At 36.8% G+C, this 27491-nt stretch overlaps 3 protein-coding genes across 4 annotated transcripts in view; 2 read left to right on the forward strand and 1 right to left on the reverse strand.

The window, feature by feature from the left end:
• The window catches only part of LOC306879066 (RIPOR family member 3-like), a 48241-nt gene extending 32912 nt beyond the window's left edge, over positions 1-15329 (forward strand). The window contains exons 12-23 of one of the 2 annotated variants that reach the window (XM_079431755.1): positions 192-321; positions 805-1017; positions 3458-3850; positions 8500-8645; positions 10323-10524; positions 10605-10734; positions 11017-11172; positions 12305-12463; positions 12665-12867; positions 13802-13885; positions 14468-14558; positions 14949-15329. In XM_079431755.1, the coding sequence (XP_079287881.1) occupies positions 192-321; positions 805-1017; positions 3458-3850; positions 8500-8645; positions 10323-10524; positions 10605-10734; positions 11017-11172; positions 12305-12463; positions 12665-12867; positions 13802-13885; positions 14468-14558; positions 14949-15046 (2005 nt within the window). In that variant the 3' untranslated portion in view covers positions 15047-15329. Of the gene's footprint in view, positions 1-191; positions 322-804; positions 1018-3457; positions 3851-8499; positions 8646-10322; positions 10525-10604; positions 10735-11016; positions 11173-12304; positions 12464-12611; positions 12868-13801; positions 13886-14467; positions 14559-14948 lie in introns of those variants that run through there. The other variant, XM_079431756.1, reaches the window with a different exon arrangement.
• A 1780-nt stretch (positions 15330-17109) lies between these two features.
• LOC306879311 (apoptosis inducing factor BLCAP) lies at positions 17110-18696 on the reverse strand. Its single transcript, XM_079432139.1, has 2 exons — positions 18585-18696; positions 17110-17630 (listed from the first exon to the last, which is right to left on the reverse strand). Exon 2 carries the CDS (start codon positions 17509-17511, stop codon positions 17248-17250), a length of 264 nt encoding a protein of 87 aa, XP_079288265.1. The 5' UTR covers positions 17512-17630; positions 18585-18696; the 3' UTR covers positions 17110-17247.
• A 2949-nt stretch (positions 18697-21645) lies between these two features.
• LOC306879321 (transmembrane protein 74B-like) lies at positions 21646-22350 on the forward strand (the record flags this gene model as incomplete). The annotated part of the gene is made up of 1 exon (XM_079432153.1): positions 21646-22350. The coding sequence occupies one exon, from the start codon at positions 21646-21648 to the stop codon at positions 22348-22350; it is 705 nt and encodes a 234-aa protein (XP_079288279.1).
• Positions 22351-27491: the final 5141 nt, after the last annotated feature.

Consider the following 27491-nt stretch of genomic DNA (forward strand, 5'->3'; position numbering starts at 1 on the left):
TCTCTAAACACAATATATACTCAAGTTTAAATCCAAACAACCATATATATTTAATCCTAAAACACTAGTCTTTTGCTTTATTCTGTATGCTGTCTGTGACTTTTCATAAAATTGCTATTTTGGACATGTAAGCACACTATAGAGTCCATTTTCTTCACAGTTTCTTGTTCCCTCACTTTTTCTTCCTTCAGTCCATTTGATAGCTGTGAGGTGAGGCCTCTCACAGCGTCCGCCAGCCGCCAGTCCATCCACAGCAGAAAGGGATCCGTATATAGCTGGACGCCTCCCAACACACCCAGTTTCACTGAGAAGTACTTTCTAGTGAGTTTGTGACCTATATCCACACACACTCCCAGCATGACTGCTCACAATGATTTAAAGGTGAAGTGTGTAATTTCTGATGCTAAAATACATTCTCCTATTCTGGTTTAATGTGCAGAGACAACTATAAGTGAAGCCGGGTGTGCGCTGTGAGATTTATCTGTGCTCTAGGATTGTTACGTGACAGATTGTATGATGTGACCCCAGTGAGATCTTGGGTAAAAGCCAACACAGACTGTCAAAAAAAAATTATTGACAAAAATCATTCTGACATCCTCATTATGAGATGCAAATTTGAAATGGTGGCACACAAACCCAAACAAGATTTGTGCTGATGGTTGGCTGTCAAGGAGTGTCTGGCATCATTAGGCAAAAATAAGATAGTGAGGCAGAAATTACCCACTTCACCTCATTATTCTGTTGTCTTTTACCTGAAGAGCTGACATGTCATTGCATGATGTCATCTGCCCTTTTATGCTGTAGTCTATGATGCGTCAGATACAGGATGCGGATGGCTCTTTCTCCATTGGCTCACGTGAATCGAGGGGTGTGTCTTTACTCAGCTACCTGGCTGACTCCACCCAGACACTCAGTCCTCCTGCCTATGAGAAGACAAGTGACCCATCAACCATACATCACCCTGTTCTAGACACTAAGTTACAGGATGACGATCTACTGAAGACACCTACAGAAGACGTATGAAACTGATTGTTTTGTTTTTTATATACCGTATCTCACAGAAGTGAGTACACCCCTCACATTTTTGTAAATATTGTATTATATCTTTTCATGTGACAACACTGAAGAAATTACACTTTGCTACAATGTAAAGTAGTGAGTGTACAGCTTGTATAACAGTGTAAATTTGCTGTCCCCTCAAAATAACTCCACACACAGCCATTAATGTCTAAACCGCTGGCCAAAATGTCCAATATTTTATGTGGCCACCATTATTTTCCAGCACTGCCTTAACCCTCTTGGGCATGGAGTTCACCAGAGCTTCACAGCTTGCCACTGGAGTCCTCTTCCACTCCTCCATGACGACATCACGGAGCTGGTGGATGTTGGAGACCTTGCGCTCCTCCACTTTCCATTTGAGGATGCCCCACAGATGCTCAATAGGGTTTAGGTCTGGAGACATGCTTGGCCAGTCCATCACCTTTACCCTCAGCTTCTTTAGCAAGGCAGTGGTCATCTTGAAGGTGTGTTTGGGCTCGTTATCATGTTGGAATACTACCCTGCGGCCCAGTCTCTGCTTCAGTATGTCACAGTACATGTTGGCATTCATGGTTCCCTCAATGAATTGTAGCTCCCCAGTGCCGGCAGCACTCATGCAGCCCCAGACCATGACACTCCCACCACCATGCTTGACTGTAGGCAAGACACTTTGTACTTTGTACTCCTCACCTGGTTGCAGCCACACACGCTTGACACCATCTGAACCAAATAAGTTTATCTTGGTCTCATCAGACCACAGGACATGGTTCCAGTAATCCATGTCCTTAGTCTGCTTGTCTTCAGCAAACTGTTTGCAGGCTTTCTTATGCATCATCTTTAGAGGAGGCTTCCTTCTGGGACGACAGCCATACAGACCAATTTTATGCAGTGTGCGGCGTATGGTCTGAGAACTGACAGGCTGACCCCCCACCCCTTCAACCTCTGCAGCAATGCTGGCAGCACTCATATGTCTATTTCCCAAACACAACCTCTGGATATGACGCTGAGCATGTGCACTCAACTTCTTTGGTCGACCATGGCGAGGCCTGTTCTGAGTGGAACCTGTCCTGTTAAACCGCTGTATGGTCTTGGCCACCGTGCTGCAGCTCAGTTTCAGGGTCTTGGCAATCTTCTTATAGCCTACGCCATCTTTATGTAGAGCAACAATTACTTTTTTCAGATCCTCAGAGAGTTCTTTGCCATGAGGTGCCATGTTGAACTTCCAGTGACCAGTATGAGAGAGTGAGAGCGATAACACACCTGCTCCCAATTCACACCTGAGACCTTGTAACACTAACGAGTCACATGACACCGGGGAGCGATAAAGGCTATTTGGGCCCAATTTGGACATTTTCACTTAGGGGTGTACTCACTTTTGTGGCCAGCGGTTTAGACATTAATGGCTGTGTGTTGAGTTATTTTGAGGGGACAGCAAATCTACACTGTTATACAAGCTGTACACCCACTACTTTACATTGTAGCATAGTGTCATTTCTTCAGTGTTGTCACATGAAAAGATATAATAAAATGTTTACAAAAATGTGAGGGGTGTACTCACTTCTGTGAGATACTGTATATATACAGTTGTATTGTTAAGTGGGGTTTTATATTTATATTTAAAATATATTTTAAAAATATATTTTAATATGAACAATATAAACATTTAAAATACATAACAATAATGTAATTTTAGTTTGTATCTTTATTATTAAAATAAGTAGCTAATTTTAAGGTAAATGTTTTTGAAGGTTTTAATTTTTATAATTTTTTTGTTTTGTAGTTAAATGTTATTATATTTTAATATATTTTAAGAATGAATTATTGTTTTCCTTTGTGTAGGGTTTTTTAAAATCTACAAATAATTTTTAATATAAACATATTTGTACTTTAATAAAAAGTGTGTTTATATATATAATTTAAATATCTTTATTAGTAGAAGCAATGGTCACTTTTATTAAAAAAAGAAAAATAATAAAACATTTTATTTAATTTTATAAAACCACAATTTGAGAGTTTAACTGCTGTGGGGTCTCTTTTAAATATAAATATTTTAAATATATATAAAAAAATGCATAATAATAATAAATTATATAATTGTAGTATATTAGAGCTGGTAAAATGTAAAAACTGTAAATTGAATGTAATGTAAGTCGCTTTGGATAAAAGCGTCTGCTAAATGCATAAATGTAAATGTAAATGTAAATATTCTTTTATATTGTATTACTAAAAGCAATATTCACTTAAATATTATAAGATATTTTTATTATGTATTTGTTTTGAGTGAAATGTTAGTATATTAATATATTTTATATTTTAAGGAACCATGTGCTAAGATTTTTAACATTTTTCAAAAATATAAAATTGCAAAAATTACTTAAAATTGTAGGTTTATTTAATTTCTCTCCATTCATAACCCTAGGCTGAGGCGAGTGTGGAATGGCCATCAGAGACTGACACAGCTTCACCCAGTCCTGCGGGCAGCAAGCGAGACTCCATATTCCTCTTCCACCGCTACAGCACGCCTGACATCCTTAAGCAAAATGGAGAGGCGACCCCCAGCACAGGTGAAGGAGACGCACAAGAGACGACGGCCCGAGGTGAGGCCCCTCAAGAGGAGACCTCGTTCAAGCAGGGAATTGAAGACAGACTCCTGGTGAAGGACAGAAAAGCGAGCAGAGCTCAGAAAAGAGCTGTGGCTAAGAGAGTCAATTCACTGCTAGATGATCTGAATACAGAGCTGGAGGAAATGAGCAACGCAGAGACATTAAAGAAGCTAGATCTGCAGATACGCCAGCTGAACGAGGTCTTGAAGGTGAGATGGGTGGATGGATGAATCGATGGACTGGTAGACTCCTTTAAAAGATTTTATGGATGCATAAAAGAAAATGTCTGGGATGTTTTTCACCACAGAATCAAAATAAAGAAACAATTTGTTGAAAGCTTGAAGGAAGAGGCATAGTTTAAGACAAGTAATATATTTTTTTAAATGATTGTTCTGACTACTAAGCACATTTCCACCCCATATTTTCATTACTTATTTAATTATATAGAAATAAGAAATATTTCTATATTTAATATTTTATATATATACAGGTGAATCTCAATAAATTAGAATGTTGTGGAAAAGTTAATTTATTTCAGTAATTCAACTCAAATTGTGAAACTCGTGTATTAAATAAATTCAGTGCACACAGACTCTTTGGCTCTTTTAATTGATGATTTAGGCTCAAATTTAACAAACCCCCCCCCAATTCACTATCTCAACAAATTAGAATACTTCATAAGACCAATAAAAAAACATTTTTAGTGAATTGTTGGCCTTCTGGAAAGTATGTTCATTTACTGTATATGTACTCAATACTTAGTTGGGGCTCATTTTGCTTTAATTACTGCCTCAATTCAGCGTGGCATGGAGGTGATCAGTTTGTGGCACTGCTGAGGTGGTATGGAAGCCCAGGTTGCTTTGATAGCGGCCTTCAGGTCATCTGCATTGTTGGGTCTGGTGTCTCTCATCTTCCTCTTGACAATTAGATTCTTTGTGGGGTTCAGGTCAGGCGAGTTTGCTGGCCAATCAAGCACAGTAACACCATGGTCATTAAACCAGCTTTTGATACCTTTGGCAGTGTGCGCAGGTGCCAAGTCCTGCTGGAAAATGAAATCAGCTTCTCCATAAAGCTTGTCAGCAGAAGGAAGCATGAAGTGCTCTAATGGTTGCGTTGACTGTGGACTTCAGAAAACACAGTGGACCAACACCAGCAGATGACATGGCAACCCAAATCATCACTGACTGTGGAAACTTCACACTGGACTTCAAGCAACATGGATTCTGTGCCTCTCCACTCTCCCTCCAGACTCTGGGACCTTGATTACTAAATTAAATGCTAAATTTGCTTTCATCTGAAAAGAGGACTTTGGACCACTGAGCAACAGTCCAGTTCTTTTTCTCCACAGCCCAGGTAAGACACTTCTGATGTTGTCAGAAGGTTCAGAAGTGGCTTGGTAGCCCTTTTCCTGAAGACGTCTGAGCGTGGTGACTCTTGATGCACCGACTCCAGCTTCAGTCCACTCCTTGTGAAGCTCTCCCAAGTGTTTGAATCAGCTTTGCTTGACAGTATTCTCAAGCTAGCGGTCATCCCTGTTGCTTGTGCACCTTTTCCTACCCAAATTCTTCCTTCTGGTCAGCTTTGCATTTAATATGCTTTGATATTGCTTCGTTGAGGACACTTAATTTCCAGCGATATCGTTGACCTGATTGCAAAGACACTATTTAAACCGAACTGAGCTAGATGATGACATCACTGAATTCAATAATGAAATGCCTTTAACTGAAAATCTTTTTAATCTTTTCATTTTACATTATTGACACACTGTTTTCCTTTTTTGATACTGTGCAGTTGCTTTGACAATTTACGTTGTTAAAAGCGCTATATAAATAAAGGTGACTTGACTTGACTTGATACAGCACTCTGTAAACAGCCCCACCTTTCAGTAATGACCCTCTGTGACTACCTCTTTGTGGAGGGCATCAATGTTCGTCTTCTGGATCATTGCCATGTTAGCAGTCTTCCCCATTATTGTGGTTTCAAATAACAAGAGATACCTGGAATTTATACTGTAGGGATGGTCATTAATTGAAACTCAAATGTAAATATTCTAATATTTTGAGATACTGATTTTTGACTTTCATGAGCTGCAAGATCTATAATCATCAAAATTAAAACAAAAAAACTTTTGGAATGTTTTATTTTACATGCAATGAATCTAAAATATATGAAAGGTTCACTTTTTGAAATAACTTACAAGAAAAAATTTACTTTTTCACAACATTCTAATTTATTGAGTACCTGTATATACATACATACAGTGGTGGTGGTGGTGGGGGGGGGGGGCGGTATTTGATCCCCTGCTGATTTTGTACGTTTGCCCACTGACAAAGAAATGATCAGTCTATAATTTTAATGGTAGGTTTATTTGAACAGTGAGAGACAGAATAACAACAAATAAATCCAGAAAAACGCATTTCAAAAAAGTTATAAATTGATTTGCATTTTAATGAGTCAAATAAGAATAAATATTTGACCCCTTTGCAAAACACGACTTAGTACTTGGTGGCAAAACCCTTGTTGGCAATCACAGAGGTCAGACGTTTCTTGTAGTTGGCCACCAGGTTTGCACACATCTCAGGAGGGATTTTGTCCCATTCCTCTTTGCAGATCCTCTCCAAGTCATTAAGGTTACGAGGCTGGCGTTTGACAACTCGAACCTTCAGCTCCCTCTACAGATTTTCTATGGGATTAAGGTCTGGAGACTGGCTAGGCCACTCCAGGACCTTAATATGCTTCTTCTTGAGCCACTCCTTTGTTGCCTTGGCCATGTGTTTTGGGTCATTGTCATGCTGGAATACCCATCCACTACCCATTTTCAATACCCCGGCCCTGACGGTACATGGCCCCATCCATCGTCCCTTTGATGCAGTGCAGTTGTCTTGTCCCCTTAGCAGAAACACACCCCCAAAGCATAATGTTTCAACGACAACTGCGCTAAACACTAATAAGACAAGTAAATACACTTACAAGCTACTTTTAACTTCCGCTGATAAAGACTGCTTCTCTCAAAGAATATTTCTTTACACTGTTTTGTGCTGGCGCTTGAACACACTTTCCTTATTTTTCCACAACAAATGGCCAAGCAAGCTCAGACAGTGACTACGTTTACATGGACATCAGTAATCTAATTATTTATCTTACTCTGAATAAGACAATATTATGATTAAGGCGTTTACATGAGTTGCATGTTTTACATGTTATAGTACATGGATCAATTAATGCATATGTCATTAAGTCACCATGCCACACCATCCGATGTCCCCTCCAGAATTTCACGTATAAACATAGTTCGTCTTCGTGATGATGCCATATACAGTTTTGGGTGTTTCATTTTTAATTTTATGAATGAATGAATGAATGATGCATTTATATAGCGCTTTATTGTGTATTGCTGTACACCCAAAGTGCTTTACAGTCATGTGGGGGGGTCTCTCCTCAACCGCCACCAGTGTGCAGCATCCACCTGGATGATGCAACGGCAGCCACCACACACCAGCTACAGGTGGAGAGGAGAGAGCCATTTTTAATTGAGAAGAGTAATTTTTAATTTTATGAAAACTTCAAGTGCAGTTAATTATTTGTACGTGTATACAGACGACGGCGGTGTTGAAGCTTTTTTATTTGCCGTCAAACGGTTGACCTCTGCGGTGTGTGTATCCTGTCGCAAAATGTGGCGAAAAGTTCTACACGACGATAATAGTTTGATTAAGGTGTTTACATGTCTGTACTGTACTCCCAGATAGCAAAATGACTCCGGAGCGGATCTGCCCCAGAGTACCACAAGATCCGCAAAACGGGTCCGTAACGGAGTCCACTTGCACAGCGCAGCGGATCCGGAACAGATAAGGATTACGGATCCGGATCCGGTCCAGACCCATTAATGAAGATACGTGAGACAGAACGAGAGTTCTCCTCTGAATCATCTGCAAACTTCAGATGGGATTGTACATGTGCTTTCTTGAGCAGGGGGACCTTGCGGGCGCTGCAGGTTTTCATTCCTTCATGGCGTAGTGTGTTACCAAATGTTTTCTTGGTAACTATGGTCCCAGCTGCCTTGAGATCATTGACAAGATCCTCCCGTGTAGTTCTGGGCTGATTCCTTACCGTTCTCATGATCATTGAAACTCCACGAGGTGGATCTTGCATGGAGCCCCAGTCCGAAGGAGATTGACAGTTATTTTGTGTTTCTTCCATTTGCAAATAATCGCACCAACTGTTGTCACCTTCTCACCAAGCTGTTTGGTGATGGTCTTGTAGCCCATTCCAGCCTTGTGCAGGTCTACAATCTTGTCCCTGACATGCTTGGACAGCTCTTTGGTCTTGGCCATGTTGGAGAGTTTGGAATCTGATTGATTGATTGCTTCTGTGGACAGGTGTCTTTTATACAGGTAACAAACTGAGATTAGAAGCACTCCCTTTAAGAGAGTGCTCTAATCTCAGCTCCTTACCTGTATAAAAGACACCTGGGAGCCAGAAATCTTGCTGATTGATAGGGGATCAAATACTTATTTGACTCATTAAAATGCAAATCAATTTATAACAAATCTTTTTGAAATTAGTTTTTCTGGATTTATTTGTTGTTATTCTGTCTCTCACTGTTCAAATAAACCTACCATTAAAATAATAGACTGATCATTACTTTGTCAGTGGGCAAACGTACAAAATCAGCAGGGGATCAAATAAATTTTTCCCCACTTTATATATATATTATATATAAAATATTTTGGGTAAAATTGACTTGAACATGTTTTCATGTGACAAAGTTGCTCCGTTTTTCTCTATGCATTGTTGATAAATGTTTTTTTGCTGTTGTTTCGTTGGCTTTGTTCTTCATTTTCATATTTCCTGATGTTAGAAGGACCTCGACCCTCCACAGATGCCCTCATCTCAGACACTAGCAGTAGAGGAAGAGGAAGTGCTGGGCAGTTTCGACTTCCTCTCTGCAGATTGTAATGAAGATGAAATATCAAATACGGGCAGCATCAGACTCGGGTATACTGGGTAAGCCAACTTATTTTTAGCTGATTTGGTGAATACCTCAAAGAAATATAAAAAATCAACACAAAATCAAGAAAAAAAAGGAGTGTGTGTGTGTGTGTGTGTGTGTGTATATATATATATATATATATATATATATATATATACAGTGCCTTGCAAAAGTATTTCATTTTTTTCATGTTTTGTTTTGTTCCTGCTTTGTTAAACTGCTTTAAATTGCTTTTTTCCCCACATCAATCTACACTCCATACACCCTAATGGTAAAGCAAAAAACGGGATTTTAACATCTTTGCAAATTTATTAAAAATAAAAAACTTTAATGATTCCATTGCATAAGTATTCATACCCTTATCTGGGACAGTTTAAATTTAGTTGAGGAGCATTCATATTGCTTGTAGATGTCACTACACTTCGAGTGAGGGTAACCTATGGCAAATTTAATTGAATAGGTATGATTTGGAAAGGCACATACGTCTCAATAAAAGGTCTAACAGCTGTATCTGCCCCCATCCAACCTGAAAGAGCTTGAGAGGTGAAGAGGTGAGAAGAATGGCAGATCATTGCCAAATGTTGATGAGCTTGTCGCATCAAACAAAAAAGACTTGAGACTGTAAAGGTGCTTCAGCTAAATTTAGTTAAGGGTATGAATACTTATGCAATGTAGTTATTTCAGTTTTTTATATTAAATAAATTTGCGAATCTGTGACAGTTCTGTTTTTGCTTTGTCAATATGGAGTGTAGATTGATGGGGGAAAAAAGTAATTTAAAGCCATTTAACATAAGGCAGCAACATAACAAAATGTGAATAAAATGAAGGGGTATGAATACTCTTGCAAGGCACTGTATATATACACATTATACGCACACACACACACACACACACACACACACACACACACACACACACACACACACATACATACATACATACATATATATATATATATATATATATATATATATATAGATTATTATTATTTTTTATTTTATGTTTTTAGTTAAATGTAAAACAAACTTTAAAATAAAATAGCATTTTTTTCTCATTACCGAGCTGGGAATTAATGGTAGGAATGGTCCTAAAAATTGGCTTAATTTCCCCTATGGATATATAGAGAGTTATATTTGTGAAAACGTAATAAACATAATAAAATTTGTTTAAAATAAATAAAAAACATTGGTATAAAAGAGAGATGTTTTTTATTTAGCTTTGATCTGATCATTTGGGCTGATGAAAAGTAATATCTCTCTATGCAACAAAAGGTAAGTTGCTGCACCAACATGTTAAATGATGGCTTAAAGTGCCATCTTGTGGATGAGATGGGGTAATGCTCCATTACATTTGATTTAATGTACAGTATAGCGATCTGATATTTAAACAATACATGATGTTTAATTACCTTTGCATGGATATGATATTGCACAACTCTTTTCCATATAAAAATAGAAATGTATAACATGGTTAAAGTTTATAGCAAATATCAATTCAGGTTAAAGTATAAAGAAATTGACATATATAAATATTTATAGTAACCTTTATTATGATAAATTAATTAAATGCAAATATCAACTCAGGTTAGAATATTTAATATATATATATATATATATATATATATACACATACAGTATATGTAATCTTCAGAATACATAGGTTTTTATTAATTTTTCTTTTTTTTTCTACAGGATTGGTTCCTTTAATGAGAACACCCTGAAAAGCATGGGCCTGTCATCTCAGGATAAAACCTCTCCATCCTCAGAAGACACAGGTGAAGGAGAGGTCAGACAGAGAGGAGACGGTGCAGTAAAGCCGTCACTCAGCACAGGGGTCTATAGTCTGGATCAAGCTCTTGAAACCCACCTCAGTGTCTGCGCAGTGCTGCTGGGGGTGAGCAGTCAGTCTAACCAAATCATCAGACAGTTATCAACATATATTGTGACTTTGTGTCTGCGTCTGTCTTCTTCCAGGCTCTAAAGTGTTCTGACTCCAATCTTGTGCACAAAGACGTGATGGAGGAGCTTTTGCAGCAAGCTGATGTGCTGGAAAAAATTGTCACTCTGTTGCAGAGGATGATAGAGGAGATCTCAGTGTCAGAATGTAAGTATAGCAGCATCCCAGGCCTTGAATGAGTAAATAAACCACTGAGAAATCTCTCCTTAGATCCTAATAATTGAGATTTCCTACAAACGCTAACTTTTCAAACGACAGAGTTTATGATTGATTATAACCATTTTCTTTCCCATACCATTTAAGGGTAACACTAGAATATGCAATTATGTGCTGCGTCTGTTACTTTGTACTGTTGGCGGTCACAGGCTCTTTCCCGTGTCAGTGTGAAGCGCTCTAGATGCATTAGTCATGTGTGTGGATGTGTCTCAGTGTTGGCCAGAGCTCCTAAGGGGATTGAAGTATTTTGGAAGGAGTGCTGCGAGAGTGACTCGCCTTTCTGCTGCTCTACGGATGGGTTTCTCAGGACACTGCGCAAACATTACATCCACAAAGTCAAAGCCAAACAGCCAGGCCAGGCTGATGCAGGTGGGACGCTCTGTTCTGTTCTAATGCTCCCTAAGAACTGAATCCACAGACTACTGTAATGATGTACCCAAGGCAGAATGGAATAGAATAAAATAAAATAATACATTTTAGAATGTTTTATTATATTCTTTTCTTCCTTGAGAATTTGTCACAAACTACTTAAATATTTATGTATTTATTTATGCAGGATATTTCTATTCTATTCTATATCTTTATTTCTCTTTGAAATAGTAATTAATTGTCTTTCAAATCCTTTAATAAGCATTGTATAATAAAATAAATGTCTATTTTAATTGTCTTTTAGAATTTAATATTTTTCAAACAACTGAAATCCATCGACTTGTAAATAATTATCTAACAATATATTATTATTATTTCATATAGATATAACGGTATATCATTTTATATTATAATTTACTATATTTTGTATTATATCATATCATATATTATATTATTTTTCTGAAAGATATTTCTATTCCATTCATTGTTGAATCACAAATATTTAATTGTCTTTGAAATAACCTAATAATCTTTGTGTAATAAAATAAATGTCTATTGTTTGTCCTGTAGAAGTTATTTAATTGTCAAACCCATTAATTTGTAAATAAATATCCAAATATTATTTTATAATATATAATATTTCATTTGATATTGTACTCTATTATTATATTTTTCAATTGTACCATTTTTATTATATTGTATTTTTAAAGCTATTTCTATTCTGTTCATTGTTACGTAGAATTGCTTTCTGTTTGAAATAATAATTGCTTTTGAAATAGTCTAACAAGCTTTGTATGAAAATAAATGTCTATTTTCTTATATTTTCAAAAAGTCAAATTTAGTAAACAAATATCGAATAATATTGTTATGTATAATATAAATGTATGTATTACAGTGGATTATTATATTACAATTATATTCAGTGTTCCTTCAGAATTTAACTATAAAATCCAATAATTTATAAAGAATAAATTTATTCTATTTATTACAGAAATTACAGAAATTATCGTACAGTTTGTATCTAATAATATATCTATTTTATTGTTCATTCTCACACTACTGAAATAATCTACCGATTGGCAAATGTTTGTCTTCTTCTGATTCCTGAGGAGTGTTTTCTTTTGTCCTGCAGTTTTCAGTCAGTTGCTGCATCAGGTGCAGTGCAGCTGTATGATGGCGTCGGTGACTCACTGCACTACAGACCGAGTGACTGTGTTTCAGCTGTTAGTCTACCTCAACAGATGGAGTATCACTGACTTTGGGGAGCACATCTCTCTCCTCTCTAAAGAAGGTAACAGCACAGAGTGTTTGCAGACTCACAAACGTCAGAGAAATTAGTCTGAAATACAGTAAATACAGATGCTTTTGTCCTTATCGGTTCACTGTGAGTTTACTGCTTTCTGCATCAATCAATCACCCTCAAGGATTCTTCCCAACAGATCTCATTAAGAGACTTCCCTCTGTGTTTCTCTCTCGGATCGGTTTGCTGCAGTGTATCTGATAGCCAGTCTGGAGAGTCCCAAGAGGAGGCGAGCTCTGAAAAAACTGAAAGGCAAGCGCATCTCTGAGCTGCAGCCGACGGGACGCACCCTTCAGCTCCTGGCCAAGCTACAGACAGACGCCAATCACAAGGTGGCTTCAGCGGCCACGTCCTGCCTCAGTAGGGCCTCGCGGTCCAAATCCTTCAGGGCAAAGGTAGAAAGGGCCCAACTTGCTATCAAACACTAATGCTTTTCATACCAAACAATTAAAGGGATAGTCCAACCAAAATTCTATCATCATTTGGAAATGGAAATTTGCTGAAAATTGACTTACATGAGTAAACTCCGATGGGTTTGTTTATTCATTGGAACAGATTTGGAGAAATGTAGCATTACATCACTTCCTCACCAATGGAGCCTCTGCAGTGAATGGGTGCCGTCAGATTGAGAGTCCAAACAGTTGATAAAAATATCACAATAATCCACAAGTAATCCACACCACTCCAGTCCATCAGTTAACATCTTGTGAAGCCAAAAGCTATGTTTGTAATAAACAAAGCCATCATTACGACATTTTAAAAGTACGAGTCCATAACACATAATAACGCTTCCTTGGGTGAAAAAGTCCATCCGCTGTTGTCCTCTCGCATTAAAATCTACCCACATATTTGTTTCAGATGCTTTTAGTTAAAGGTTTTAATGCTAAATTAGTTTCTTACAAACGCAGCTTTTCACTTCACAAGATATTAATTGATGGAGTCGTGTGGATTATTGGGATGTTTTTATCAACTGTTTGGACTCTCATTCTGACGGCACCCATTCACTGCAGAGGATTCATTGGTGAGCAAGTGATGTAATGCTACATTTCTCTAAATCTGATGAAAAAAAAAATATTTACATCTTTGATGGCCTGAGGATGAGTTAATTATCATTATGAACTTTTCCTTTAATCAAAAGAAAATATTTGGAAAAAAGTTGCTAACCAAGATGTTTTGATTCCCGTTCCCATTTAAACCCCAACTAGCCTCATTTTGTGAAAGGTTTTGTTTTTCACAAAGATATCTTTCTTCTTGTTGGCTAATGTAATCACAGTTGAGCAGTTTTAAGTGGTTTAAGTGAGCTGTGTTTTCTGTGTGGGTGTTTTATAGGCAGTGGTTCACTACACAGATCTGCTGAGAAACAGCAACACACAAGTGCGGCACGAGGCCTGTCTGGCTCTGAAATGTCTAAAGGTGAGTCAAGACAATAAATTGTTCCGTCGGAAGAATGGATATTGACCTGTTGATATTTGATGCAATCAAAAGTGACAGTGAAGACGATGTTGCAATCTTAGAAAAGATTTCTATCTTAAATAAATGCTATTCCTTTGAACTTTCTATTCATCAAAGAATCCTGGAAATGTTTTCAACATTGATAATAATAAGAAATATTTCTTGAGCAGCAAATCAGCATATTAGAATGATTTCTGAAGGATCATGTGACACTGAAGACTGGAGTAATGATGCTGAAAATTCAGCTTTGATCACATTTTCAAATATATTCAGTGAGAAAACAGTTATTTTAAATTGTAATAATATTTCACAAATTGACAATTGACAATACTATATTTTTTGATCAAAGAAATGGTGAGCCTAGAGATTTCTTTCAAAAACAAATAAAAATCTTACCAGCTGTAAACTTTTGAATGGTAGTGTATATTTGTTCAACAAATCTAAATCAACAAATTTTTATTAGCTCAACAAATTTTGTGATGGGTTTTGTGTTTTATGTTTCTGTGTTGATCATTTGTGATGGCTGGTTTTGTGGTTTCTCAGGCCTCAGAGAGCGCAGAGCAGGTGGCAGAACTGTGGTGCTCCACAGATGAAGACCTGAGGAACGCCGCACGGAAGACCGTACTGTCCTTCGGTACGCGACCCTGAAGCTGTAACTACTACAGCACCTGTGTTATGTGCTGCTTTTGTCCCTATATAGGCTGTGTCTGAATCCAAAGCCAGCTGCCTTGCTACCTAGTCAGTCAATTAGGGTGTTTTTGTATAAAGACATTGCAGAGTAGACCATCTCCAAAGCACAACATCTCCTAATAATCTAGAACAAATCCAAGTTTCAGAAATAACAAAGACTACAGTGTTTATTTCTCAGTAAAAATATTGGAATAGTCTATTATAATCTGAATAAAAATCATAAGCATTGTATTTGGGTGTGCCTTGCATTCATACTGTCAGAAGGCAACATTTTTCAAGTAAATATAAAGTACAGAGGTGCCGGTCACAGCTGATTTACATTGTTCTTTCTTAGGCAAGAAAGGTCACATGGCATTCCAGCGTATGGACCAGATCCATGAGCTACAGGACGAGGCTTACAAGAACCTGGAAACAGAAATCACAATCTTATAGGAAGACAACAAACTCAATCTATTACCTGATTGGATGGTGCTGAGAGACTGTGAGGTTTTGAATGAACACATTTTATCTGTGTGTACACATATTGCCAAGTATTTAATATGCAGTTTATTATTTTATATTTTCTTTTAGTTCATTTTTAATTTTAAATGAAATATTTATGAATAAACTGTCTTCTATATTTCTTATGTATCAAAATGAGTAAACATGAAATATATTGACAATAAATGTAAATAAGAGAACTCTGACTTGTTCATTAAAAGCATTAAAGCAACCCAAAATTAAATGATTTATTAACTCACAGCTCTAAACATTTACTTCCTACAATTTGGATTAGTTTACAAAAAAAAATGATCTGTAACAAGTTTCAGTAAGGTTTCATTTGTTAACATTAATTAAATTAGTTAACAGAAACTAACAATGAAAAATACTTCTAAAGCATATATTATATCATAATGTTTATTCAAGACTTACTAATGCATTTAAAGTTGTACAGTATCTCACAGAAGTGAGTACACCCCTCACATTTTTGTAAATATTTTATTATATCTTTTCATGACAACACTGAAGAAATGACACTTTGCTACGATGTAAAGTAGTGAGTTTACAGCTTGTATAACAGTGAAAATTTGCCATCCCCTCAAAATAACTCAACACACAGCCATTAATATCTTCCTCGTATGTGCAAACATACCTGGCAATAAAGCTCATTCTGATTCTTTAAAGATATCAAATATTTACATAAATGTGAAGGGTGTACTCACTTCTGTGAGATACTGCGTGTGTTAATATTATTTAATTGACCTGAGGTAACAGTGAACAGATGTATTTTTATTAACTAAAATGAACAAAGATTACTAAATACTGTAACAAACATATAGCTCATTGTTAATGCATTAATAATGGGACCTTACTGTAAAATGTTACCAAATTGTCTTCCATATTCCCATGCAATCCATTGCATGTCCAGTTTTCCATCATGCTGCACCAGGATGCGTTGCAATATTTTACAAGTGAATATAATTATAAAAACACTTTATCAAGAATTTATTTTATTTCCAGAATATTTTTGACTGTTTTCTTTTTTTAAAGCCATGTAAGCACCAAAGATTTTCATGGCAACAGAATGGTTTAAAATACACTGTGAAAAAAATAAATACTGTAAATTTTAAAGCTAAAAGACTGTCAACTGTAAGTTTCTTTATTTTATTTAAATACTGTTCAATTTCAATTGACGGTTGAAGTGAAAAATGAAAAGTATCATAAATATTCAATAAACTAATGTTTAATCTGTACATTTAATTTCCATCTATAAAATGTTAAATAGTTACCTTATTTTTTAACCGTAAATTCCACTTTTAACAGTGTATGACAAAAATAATTAAACTGAAAAACAATATGTTTCAATTTGATTTGCCAGAAATGTTCAACTTGGTAAACCTGGTGGTATGACTTTAAATACATCTGTTAAAGAACATGAACAAAATGTTTGCCTAGTGAGCCGGTCTGTCTAGTGAAACCGCTTTCATGAGACTTTCACCCTGTGTTCAGTCTCCCTTGCTTTCACCCTGCTAGTGAAAAAACACTACGGTAATTGTATTTGCTTAACCACGAATTCCCACCAAAAACGCATGTTTATCTGCCACAGAGCGGACCTAATTGGAAAAAAAACATGATTGATCCACACAGCTGTTCTGAGGTTCTTTATAGCATCACACTGTCAAACAAAAGATGATATTTCACATGTACACACACAGCTGCTCGATGTTGATCATTAGAAACTTTATTGAATTAAAAGTGGAGACAGCATTTGAGCGAACTCAGCAGTGCAGAAGCACGCCTCCAGCTCAAGTTGCATGACAAAATTCATCTGGCGTCTATCCGCTTAACACTTGGACTCATACTGATTATTGACACATGAACAGAAACCCAAAATCGCAATATACAAACACGCACACACATTATCATCTACCCCTTTGGAAAAATTCAGCATCCAGAAATGAAAGAATGTGCACCGAACACAACGAGAATGGAACCCATGCAAGCTTCAGACGCCCCTGCGAGGAGATTCAAGTCAGGGTTTGTTACGGGTTACAGCGGAGAGCGGTTGTCAACGTGGGTATAAAGAACCGAAACTTCCCAGCATTCCCGGCGGCTCTTGTATTCACAGGATGTGTCCGTGCGGAAACCCGAATCTAGGTGCCCACGATGTTGGGGTCGTGTGCTGAGTCCGGCAGTGGAGAATCGTGGCAGTGGTACAGAAAGCAGTTTCCCCAGCAGCTGTAGCAGATGAGAAACAACGCCGCCAGGAAGACTAAGGCACAAATGGTACACGGCTTCCTCTCCAACAGGAAGCTGAGCAGGTAGAAGCCCATGAACATGGAGTGGTTGAACCACAGGGCCGGATTTAAGGGTTTGGGGATCAGAAGGACCGGGAGTAACCACTGGAGGCAGTACATGGTCTCTGCGTGTTGGGCTGCCTCGTATGAGCTCAGATATCCGACGTGACGCTACACAATCACAAATCCCTTGTGTATCTGCGAGGGATTAGACGTGGTGTCCAAATACCAGGCGAGGCCTTTGGAAAAGGAGAGAGAAAGAGAGAACCATTTAATACGCACAACTCCTAGCTCGTCTTACACCACCTTTCAAGGCGTCGAGGTCAAAGCATGCGTGTATTTTAAGAAATTGAGCTATTTTTACTTGCTGGCCTTGAGTTCTACATGACAACAGTCTAACTTCTATGTACAAAACATGACCGCACCATTATTTAAGTCTTATTTGACTAGTTAAACACTAAATTCAATTAGTGTTATAAGAGGAAGATTTAATAGACATTAATCTGACAGTGGAACTTTTAGGCTATTTTAATAACTGCATACATTTCCAAATGTTTCGTTTTTTTAAAGAAAATAAATATTTTAGACTGACATTTACATCAATAATGGTTAATAAACTACAAATAAAGGCAATCATTTTGGTAATTAGTGTGATATAATTAATTATGGACAAGGCCAATTCTTCAGCTTGTGTTTTGATTGTTTTTGCACATCCCTAAATATTTTAAATTTATGCTGAAGAGTTCAAATCTAGCCTAAATATAAACTACAAAAGACAAAGAAATTCGAAATTATTTTCACATTATAATTATTTAAGGACATCAAATCAAGGACATGTGGTTTGATTTTTTTTAAATACATTTAACTTACATTCCGTACATTGTTTACACGAATGAACGACAACTACAAAAGATAAAGAAATCTAGCAGTTAGTGTGATTTTATACTTAATTATGGGCATTCTATATTCCAGATTGTGTTTTTAAATCATGTCATCAATACAAAACAGATATAAACAATAAAAAACATTGTGATGTTAGCGTGTTGGCTAACCGGATATCTAGCATGCGTTAGCATGTGGCTAGGTGTTAGCACAAAATTAAACCTTCCGAACACGTGTGAAAATATATGATCGTGGCAGTCCCAAATAGGCAAGATTTAAATCTTAAAAGGCTGAAATAATCGTGTTCAGACCTGCCATTCTTTAAATCCAATCCCGAACTCGCATATAAGCCGTCGCCATTGAGTTCTTTAGATGATTGCGTAGATTTGTGGAACTCTAAGGACCCAATCGATGGGGTGGTGTCCCACAGATGCCTGATAAAAAATCATACAGCTTGCTGCAAATGATCAAAGATACATTTTTAGTCTTACATTTATTTAATGCATGGCCTTTTACCAAAGTATTTTACTGGTATCAAGGTACTGATATCAGGTTGCATGGTATGAATGTATCCGTGTTATTTACATGGTTTTCCAATTCCATTTATGTGTAAAATATAATTGCTATTTTACTGTGGCTCCGTGTCCAAAAATACCATGGTACTTTATTGTACCAGTCTTGCCCACCATTACTAAATAAAACTGAATAAAGGTTGGTTGTCATTAATGTAGTTGTGCTTAATGTAACTGCAATTTTGAGAAAAAAAAGAAAGAAAAAGTGTATTTTTGGTAAAAATGCGTACTACTGTCTGAGTTTTGCTGACATGTGCCCACACATTGATGCCCTAGGTCCACCACCTGGGTTTTAGTGCTTATGAAGCATCCATTTGTGCTTCCCACACCATTTAAATTGATGGAAACTAATTAGAAAAGCTTTAAGAAATGTAATGCTTGTATTTGTAAAAGAGATATGCAAATGAAATATTATAATTTATTATAAGAAACCAATCTCCTATGGCCTCTTGTCAAATAAATAAAATAATTAATAATCTTAGTAACATTCATGTCAAGTTAGAAGGGTAAAAGAGCAGTGCAAATGTTATTTTTTGGAAAGATGAATGAACAAACAGCAGTCTTTTTGTCTGAATAGATTAATAAATATTGCACAATTCCTGTTTAAATTCCAGCACTAGATTCTAATAATTCTCATTTATGATTATGTAATTATATATATTGAAAACCATAACAAACAGAGCAAAAACACAAAGTCGTCCATAAGCCCTGACAGCATGTAAAATCAATTCCAATATTTTAATTTACAGTATTTAATTCAATATAACCTACACATCCCTATAGAAACGCCACCATACAGATCACTGAAGCTGATCTAGTGCATACATAACCCAATACATGGACAGCACGAGCTGTGTTGTTATTGAAGAGGAATAATCTGACATATTGTTGCATAATTCTTTAAAATGATGGTGTTTCTATCGCGCATGGCTAAATCTCCCCTCGAGATCTCCGTGGAAAAGGTCTTCCTGTCAGCAGCATCCCAGCGTTACTATGATATCTGCGTCTGAAGGTAAGCTCGCGCTCTTATCAATAACATGAACGAACCGAGAAACATACGAGCAGGTGCGGGTCAATAAAAGCGCAATGGCGCGCTACATTTGTATTTTAATTGCGCTGGTTGTTGAATATTCCAAGAAAGACATTAAATGCATGAGGTGTTACAAGGTCATATCTGAAACTATATGGGAGCTTGCATGGATAAATAATAGCAGATACGTCGCCTAGTTATTGTCGCTCTCGAGAAATAAGATTTTACGCGTAGGGTGAAGTCAGGTAAAACGGGCCACTCTCTGGTAAATCATCACCGGAGGGGAATAAAAATGTCTCTGCACATCGTCCAGACCGCTGTTTGGTGTTATGGTCTCTTTTATCAATAGGCTATTCGTTACAAATTTGTCAAGCTTTACCAAGCCAAAGCTTTACACTGTGCGTAAAACGGGACAGAGAATCGGCAAAACCATTATTTTGAACAAAGAAAAAAATACTGTTTTAATAATTATGTATCCTTTAATTCATGGCATGGCATTACGAGGAATGTTGTGGAGGAGATTAGATTGAATGTGGGTTTAACATCTTTAAATGATCATTTTGAACGTATAAAAGTTGAACTGGCATGTGCCAAATTGCTTATGGTGGTTTTGTTGTGTATATTTATGAACGGCTTTTACTAAAGGAATTTTAACCATCAGGTAGTTGATTGATGGTAAATGTAATAATTTTCTGATTTTATCATAATATAGAGGTTCGAAAGCTTTGTTTAATATGCTGCTATATATTTGTAAGAAAAAATACATTCTTACCGCCCCTTCATTTTTTTTCTTCTTTTTTTGACATTTTATTTGGAGGAGGTTTGGGGAGGTGGGCTTGCACAAGCCTATTATTCATACAATATAAAAATGAGAAAATTACAAAGCTCATTTTTTCCCTCTTCTTATATATAGAAATATTTTATGATACAATACTTTTGGATCTCCAGTAGTTTTTTTATAAAAATATATAACCTTATAGGTGATCAATTTAGTTACCCACCTTAACAAAAAATGCTAAGAATTATTGTGGTATATTTGTTTAAAATAGTTTGCAGTGATTGGATGTCGATGAAATTCAGTGGTATTAGTTGATACATTAATGAAACCACTAGATCAATACTATTAAAGACCAGCTTCATTTTGCTGCTTATGGGACATTTTAATCCTTTAATGTAAACACTCATGAAATAGTGTTAGATCATTAAAATGTCCTTGCCAAGTACTTATTGTAGAGACAATCCCCTGGAGCTACTTGGGCTTATATTCCTCGCTCAAGGGCACAATGTATGCTGATCGCTCTTGGGGTGGCCTCTGCAGAATCTAACCTGTAATTTTTTGGTTTTATTTTATCACAGTGCCACACCTCCCAACTATAACATGTTTTTCTGAAGAGAAACAGGCTACAAATTGAATGTAAATAAGCAATGTGAATGCCTACTTCTGCTGTTGCTACACAGGCATTTGGTTTTGATGTTAAAATTGCAATTTGGTCATTTTTGTCAGACATGGTCTGAAGATAATCTTAAACCTTAATCTTAATCTGAAACCACATTTAGCAGTTTTACAGTACAGTTATTTTGTCCACATGCAGTGATATAGGCCTACTCGCAGTTTTGAGATAAAAAAAAGTGCTATCTATTGGAATGGACTTTGGATCTGAAAGAGTTTTTGGATGCTTTCATGGTTCAGAATGTAATATATTCTATATTCTTTTTTTAAGGTGAAACAGGAGGCATTTGATTCAACATGAGTGCAAGCGTTGAGTGTCCATGGAGTCTCTGAACGCCGTGGAGCTCTGTGAACTGGGGGATGGGAGCAGGAGAAAACCTCCTCAGGCCTCCTCAGGACCGCAGCCCACAGCCGGCATCGAAAACGCGTCGTTCGAGGATGAGGATCCGGGAACAAGGATCCGTGCTACCTCCAGAACATCTGGCCCTGAGTTCACATCCATTGACTCTCAGTCGAATCCGCTGCCTATTCAGAGAGAAGTGCCATCACCACGCTCCGAGGACGAACCTGAGCTCGAGTACAACGGCCACTCGGTGGACTACGGGTTCATTTTTGCACTCATTTTCCTCGTAAGTGGCATCATATTAGTGGTAATCGCCTACACGATCCCAAGAGAGGCTAAAGTCAACCCGGACCAAGTGACAGCGCGGCAGATGGAGAAACTGGAGATGTACTATGCACAACTCGGTTCTCACCTCGACAAATGTATTATCGCTGGCCTTGGTTTGCTCACTCTGGGAGGAATGCTATTATCTATTTTATTAATGGTGTCCATATGCAAAGGGGAACTGTATCGCCGGAGGACTTTCGCTAGAAGACCCATGAAATCATACGGATCCATTAATATGAGGATGAGGCAGTTAGCTGAGGGTGATGGGAGGGAGACGCTTGTGGAATGTGAACCGAACGCCACCTCTGACGCTGCGAACGGTAATCAGGTTCCTTCTGGAACGCTAAACACGTAGCACAACTGAATCACATTGAAAAACCTGTAGATTTGCAGTCGCAAAAGGAAATAGTGCTTGCAAGGCAGCTTAAATAGAGGTTTTAGGTACGTTTGTGGCTTTGATAATCTGTGAATGAAACACCTCATCAGAGCTGCGGTTGCTGTTGCCATTTTTTTTGGTCTGCTTTGTTGCTAGATCTCAAAAAGCAACTTGGTATAAAAAAAGCAGCAGATAAGAAACTTGCTTAAAAATTTTAAATAAATAAAAATAATAATAGTAATGAATACATAATTAATTGATCAACAGAGAAAACCAAAAAAATAGATTACATAAAGACTAAATGAATTACTTCATTAGGCAAATGTATTTTAATTACATTGTTTTATATTCACATATACCCAGGAAAGGAAAAAAGCTGTTTTTACTCATCATTCGGTATGGTCATCAAAAATAAGCCTAAAAAATGGCAACCCATGACTGCCCATATTTCTAAGCAACTCTAGGGGGGAAAAAAACAATCTGAAATTGTATAATAGGTGGACATGGCAACATATGGTTAAACAGAAAAAATGCCAACCATGATTTGGTATGCAAATAAACACAAGAAGATAAAAAAAAAGCTAATTGCAATTTGCAAATATTGCAATAGTGCCATCTGTCAGATCGATTTTCACACTTTAATCTTAAATTGAAGTAATTTTTTGAAAAGTATAATGCTGTTTATAATAAAAACAAAACAGACAGGCTGAAATTAAGATCAAAACAAATTTTGAACTCCAAGAAGAAACCTGTCAAGATCATTCCCTCTTCATTTTACAACAAAAAATGATTCATTACTGTAAAGTGAAAAATAATTATGTATTTTTAAAATGCACTGATGCACTGTCTTTGGTTTAGAAAAAATGTAAACATATAAAGACTTACCATTACTAATCAGCCTTCCTGGCTTACAAATTGATGCGATGAGTCATGACTAAACAGTTTTATTACACAATGAAAAGTTTTTGACACTCGTAAATGAGTTTCATTTTCTTTGTACCAAAATATGCATTCTAATTTTTTCCTTTCAATTCTGGAGTAAAATGTGACATGTTTTCATATACGTTAACCTGTTCATGCTGCCTTGCAAGCACTGTATTCATATTAATCATGTCGTAGCCAAACACGCAAAAACACAGAATGTGACGGTGCAAAAAGAGATGCTAAAAACTCAAAAGCCTGTTGACAGAATGAAAGCACAATGGGGAAGCGTCATAATAACTCAACATGCTGCAGAACAAACCGCCATCAGCTACTCTACAAAACTTGAAATAAATGTCAGTGTAATCTATAACATCACTAAAGACACTATATGAGTGTAATATACTGTATACAAGCTATTATTATCCAAGGATGCAATATGCCTTAAGACGTTAGAAATGTTCACCGTGAACACATTTAAGCTTGTTTGTATTTGTATACTGTTCGTGTTTTGTATCTGTGTCACACACTTACTCGTTGTCATCAACCCACGTTCTTGGAGTAGAAGACCAAGGGAATAGACATATGAATGCTTAACCTTTTAAACAAGATATCTATTTTACAACATCTATCAATATGGTAATTTAATAGATTTGTGCTAACAATTAACAAAAATGTGAAGTTTTACTGTAATGGTGCAATATGCATTAGATTCCAGTAGAGAAATATATATTTCCATATCAATGTTCAGGTTACAGAGTTGTGTTCTTCTCACTGACACAACAGATATATGCTACTGTATGCTTTAAGAATATGCTCATCACCCCTTTTAAAGCAAAGCTATTGTTATAGCACATAAGAGGACGTTCATGTGTACTTGATCCCAGATGAAGCCGTCCTCACTGGTTTGGTTTTTCTGCTGATGTAGTAACTATTTTATATAAGTACAATGTTCAAAAGAAAGATTGTAATCAAAAAAAGCTGAAACCTAATAACAGCAGATGTATTACAAGTCTTAGGTGTAGTAAAGATTATCCTGCAATGTTATATTTCCGGGTGTATCCAAAATACATACCCAGTATATTACTCTGTGTAGAACAGCTTTATAATGGCATTGAAGATCGAAATGTACTCAGGCCATAAGTTTGTTTCTTCATCATAACAGATTTAGAGAAAAGAATGGATCCTCTGCAGTGAATGGGTGCCGTCAGAATGAGAGTCCAAACAGCTGATAAAAACATCACAATAATCTGTAAGTAATCCACAAGCTGCATGTTTGTAAGAAACAAATCTATTATTAAACCGTTTTTTAACTTCGAACTGTTATTTCTGGCTTAAATACGTGTTCCCTATTCATAATATTGCTTTAAAAAGTAATCTTGTGTGAATCAGGAGAGGAATATGCACAGATCAAGCACCGTTTACAATTTTGGTGTGAGAGGATAACATGGAATGGACTTTTTTTATTGGAGGAAGCATTATTATGGATTATGAACTCGTATTTTGCTCAGACGTTATGATTTAAAACGCCTTAATGATAGATGTGTATCTTACGAACATGTAGCTTTCCACTTCACAAGATGTTAATTGATGGACTGAAGTGGTGTGGATTATTTGTGGATTAATGTGATGTTTTTAGCATCTGTTTGGACTCTCATTCTGACGGCACCCATTCACTGCAGAAGATCCATTGGTGAGCAAGTGATGTAATGCAAAATTTCTCCAAATATGCTCAGATGAAGAAACAAAGTCATCTACATCTTGGATGGCCTGGGGGTCAGTAAATATACATTTTTGGATGAACTGTTCCTTCACTGGGGAAGTCGTGGCCTAATGGTTAGAGAGTTGGACTCGTGATCCAAAGGTTGCGGGTTCGAGTCTCGGGCCGGCAGGGATTGTAGGTGGGGGGAGTGAATGTCCAGCGCACTCTCTACCTTCAATACCACGACTGAGGTGCCCTTGAGCAAGGTACCGAACCCCCAACTGCTCCCCGGGCGCCGCAGCATAAATGGCTGCCCACTGCTCCGGGTGTGTGTTCACGGTGTGTGTGTGTTCACTGCTGTGTGTGTGCACGTTGGATGGGTTAAATGCAGAGCACGAATTCCGAGTATGGGTCACCATACTTGGCTGAATGTCACTTCACTTCACTTCAATGAAGTGAGCATTTGGAATCATTTGGAGCAATGCAGGTGAGCATTTGGAATCATTGTAGAATAAAGAAGATTATGATTTCTTTTTTAAAATATATAAATGTTATAGGCTTGAGTCTTGATAAATGAAAACACTGAGTTTTTTCACTGTTACACTAAACCTAATGGTTAATGAGAGCACATTATATCAGAGAGAGCGAATATTGTCACATACCTATCATTTATTTCACGTTAAATATTCTTTACACAATATATTTACCATGGCAGTGAAAGTCTAAAGATTGTTTGAACTTTACTAGATACTGTCCTTTGAATATTTGGTGGTGTATAAAGTGTGATGCGTTCATGTGCTGCGCGATGCATCACTAACTTAAGTGCTGTTTGAAGTGAAATGGACTAGTTGTAATGTTTCTTTTGATACATTGCTATAGTAAACATTTCTGTCATTTATTAACTGTAAGATGTTGGTTATGGTGTGATGTAAAGGTATAAGGTTAAGGGAAAGTGGTATATTGCTTTCACGTCTTTATTTGTGTAAAATATTGTCTTGTAAGCACAGAGGATCTAGTATTGAGCACACTAAGCATTTATCTTTCACCAAATCTGTGCTGTGTGTCACATTGCTCATGAACAAGCCCCTAAATGAATGTGAAGGTCATTTAAAGACATGAGGAAATGCTTTTTTAACACGACAACCTGAACTGAGCAAGTCACTGTATTAAGGATGGAATATTAGTGTATTTACGATTCTGTTCAAAAGTTGGGGGTCAGTAAGATTTTTTTTTTTTTTTTTAAAGGAATTAATACTTTTGGTCAGCAAGGATGCATTAAATCGATCAAAAGGATCAATGAAGACATTTAAATTGTTTCATTTCTATTCCGATTATGCTGTTCTTTCATCATCTGTTCATTAAAGAATCCTGAAAAAAAACTGATCAGTTTCCACACAAATATTAAGCAGCACAACTGTTTTGAAAATTGAATCATTGATAATAAAAAATGTTTCTTGAATAAATCAGGATCATAATATGACACTGAAGACTGGAGTAACGATGCTAAGAATTCAGCTTTGCGTCACAGGAATAAATTATATTTACAAAATATATTCAAATAGAAAACAGCTTGTTTAAAAAACATTTAAAAAAATGTTACCGACCCCAAAGTTTTGAATGCGTACCTAAAAAATGGCTAAAAATTCAACTCAGCAAGTGGACTCCTGAAGACATGTCCTGAATAAATATGGTTATTTCAATCCAGTTGTGAACTGCAACATATACTAGTAGGCCATTCGGATATTACATGCATACAAAAAATGTGCATATATTGCAGATAAAGTATGTGTAATATGACTGTATGCTATTCAAATGAGCACAATAATGAGGCTTGTAGTCATTTGTGCTGATTAGAAGCAGCTGCTCATCTTTTTTACTAAATTATCATCACTGTACAATCTGTGAAGGTTAATCATGGAGTCAGGCTATAAAGAGTTCCTAGAAAACACAAGCACTGTAGAGGCTTAATGATGTGCATAATACTTGTGTGGGCCAAACAGACTGTTATGTATTCAAATGAAATGCAGTACCACGGTACTTCTGAGTCAATCACTCAGTTTTTTAATGTAGAGAGCAGCGGGGGTGTTTGAATTGCATGTACAATGTGAGCTGTGCAATTGTAGTCTTTAACCACTTCATGTATGTTCAAGGCAAATGTGTCACGTTTTTTATACCGTTTCCATGCGTGAAATAAATCTTTTTGTTGCTATACCTGTTTGAGTCATTCATGTACATGGACCGACAGAGAACTTTAAAGAATAGCATGGTACAGTATTTGGATACTTTAGCCACACTTATAATAAAATATCTTCACACTTATATTAAATCGGACCTGGCACCCATAATGTGGTGGTGCACCATCTTGCTGGAAAAACTCAGGGAACGTCCCAGCTTCAGTGCATAAAGAGGGAAACACATCATCATGTAGCAATTTCAAATATCCAGTGGCCTTGAGGTTTCCATTGATGGTGCACCACCACATTATGGGTGCCAGGTC

This window comes from Barbus barbus, assembly GCF_936440315.1.
Source record: "Barbus barbus genome assembly, chromosome: 13".
Classification (NCBI taxonomy): Eukaryota; Metazoa; Chordata; class Actinopteri; order Cypriniformes; family Cyprinidae; genus Barbus; species Barbus barbus.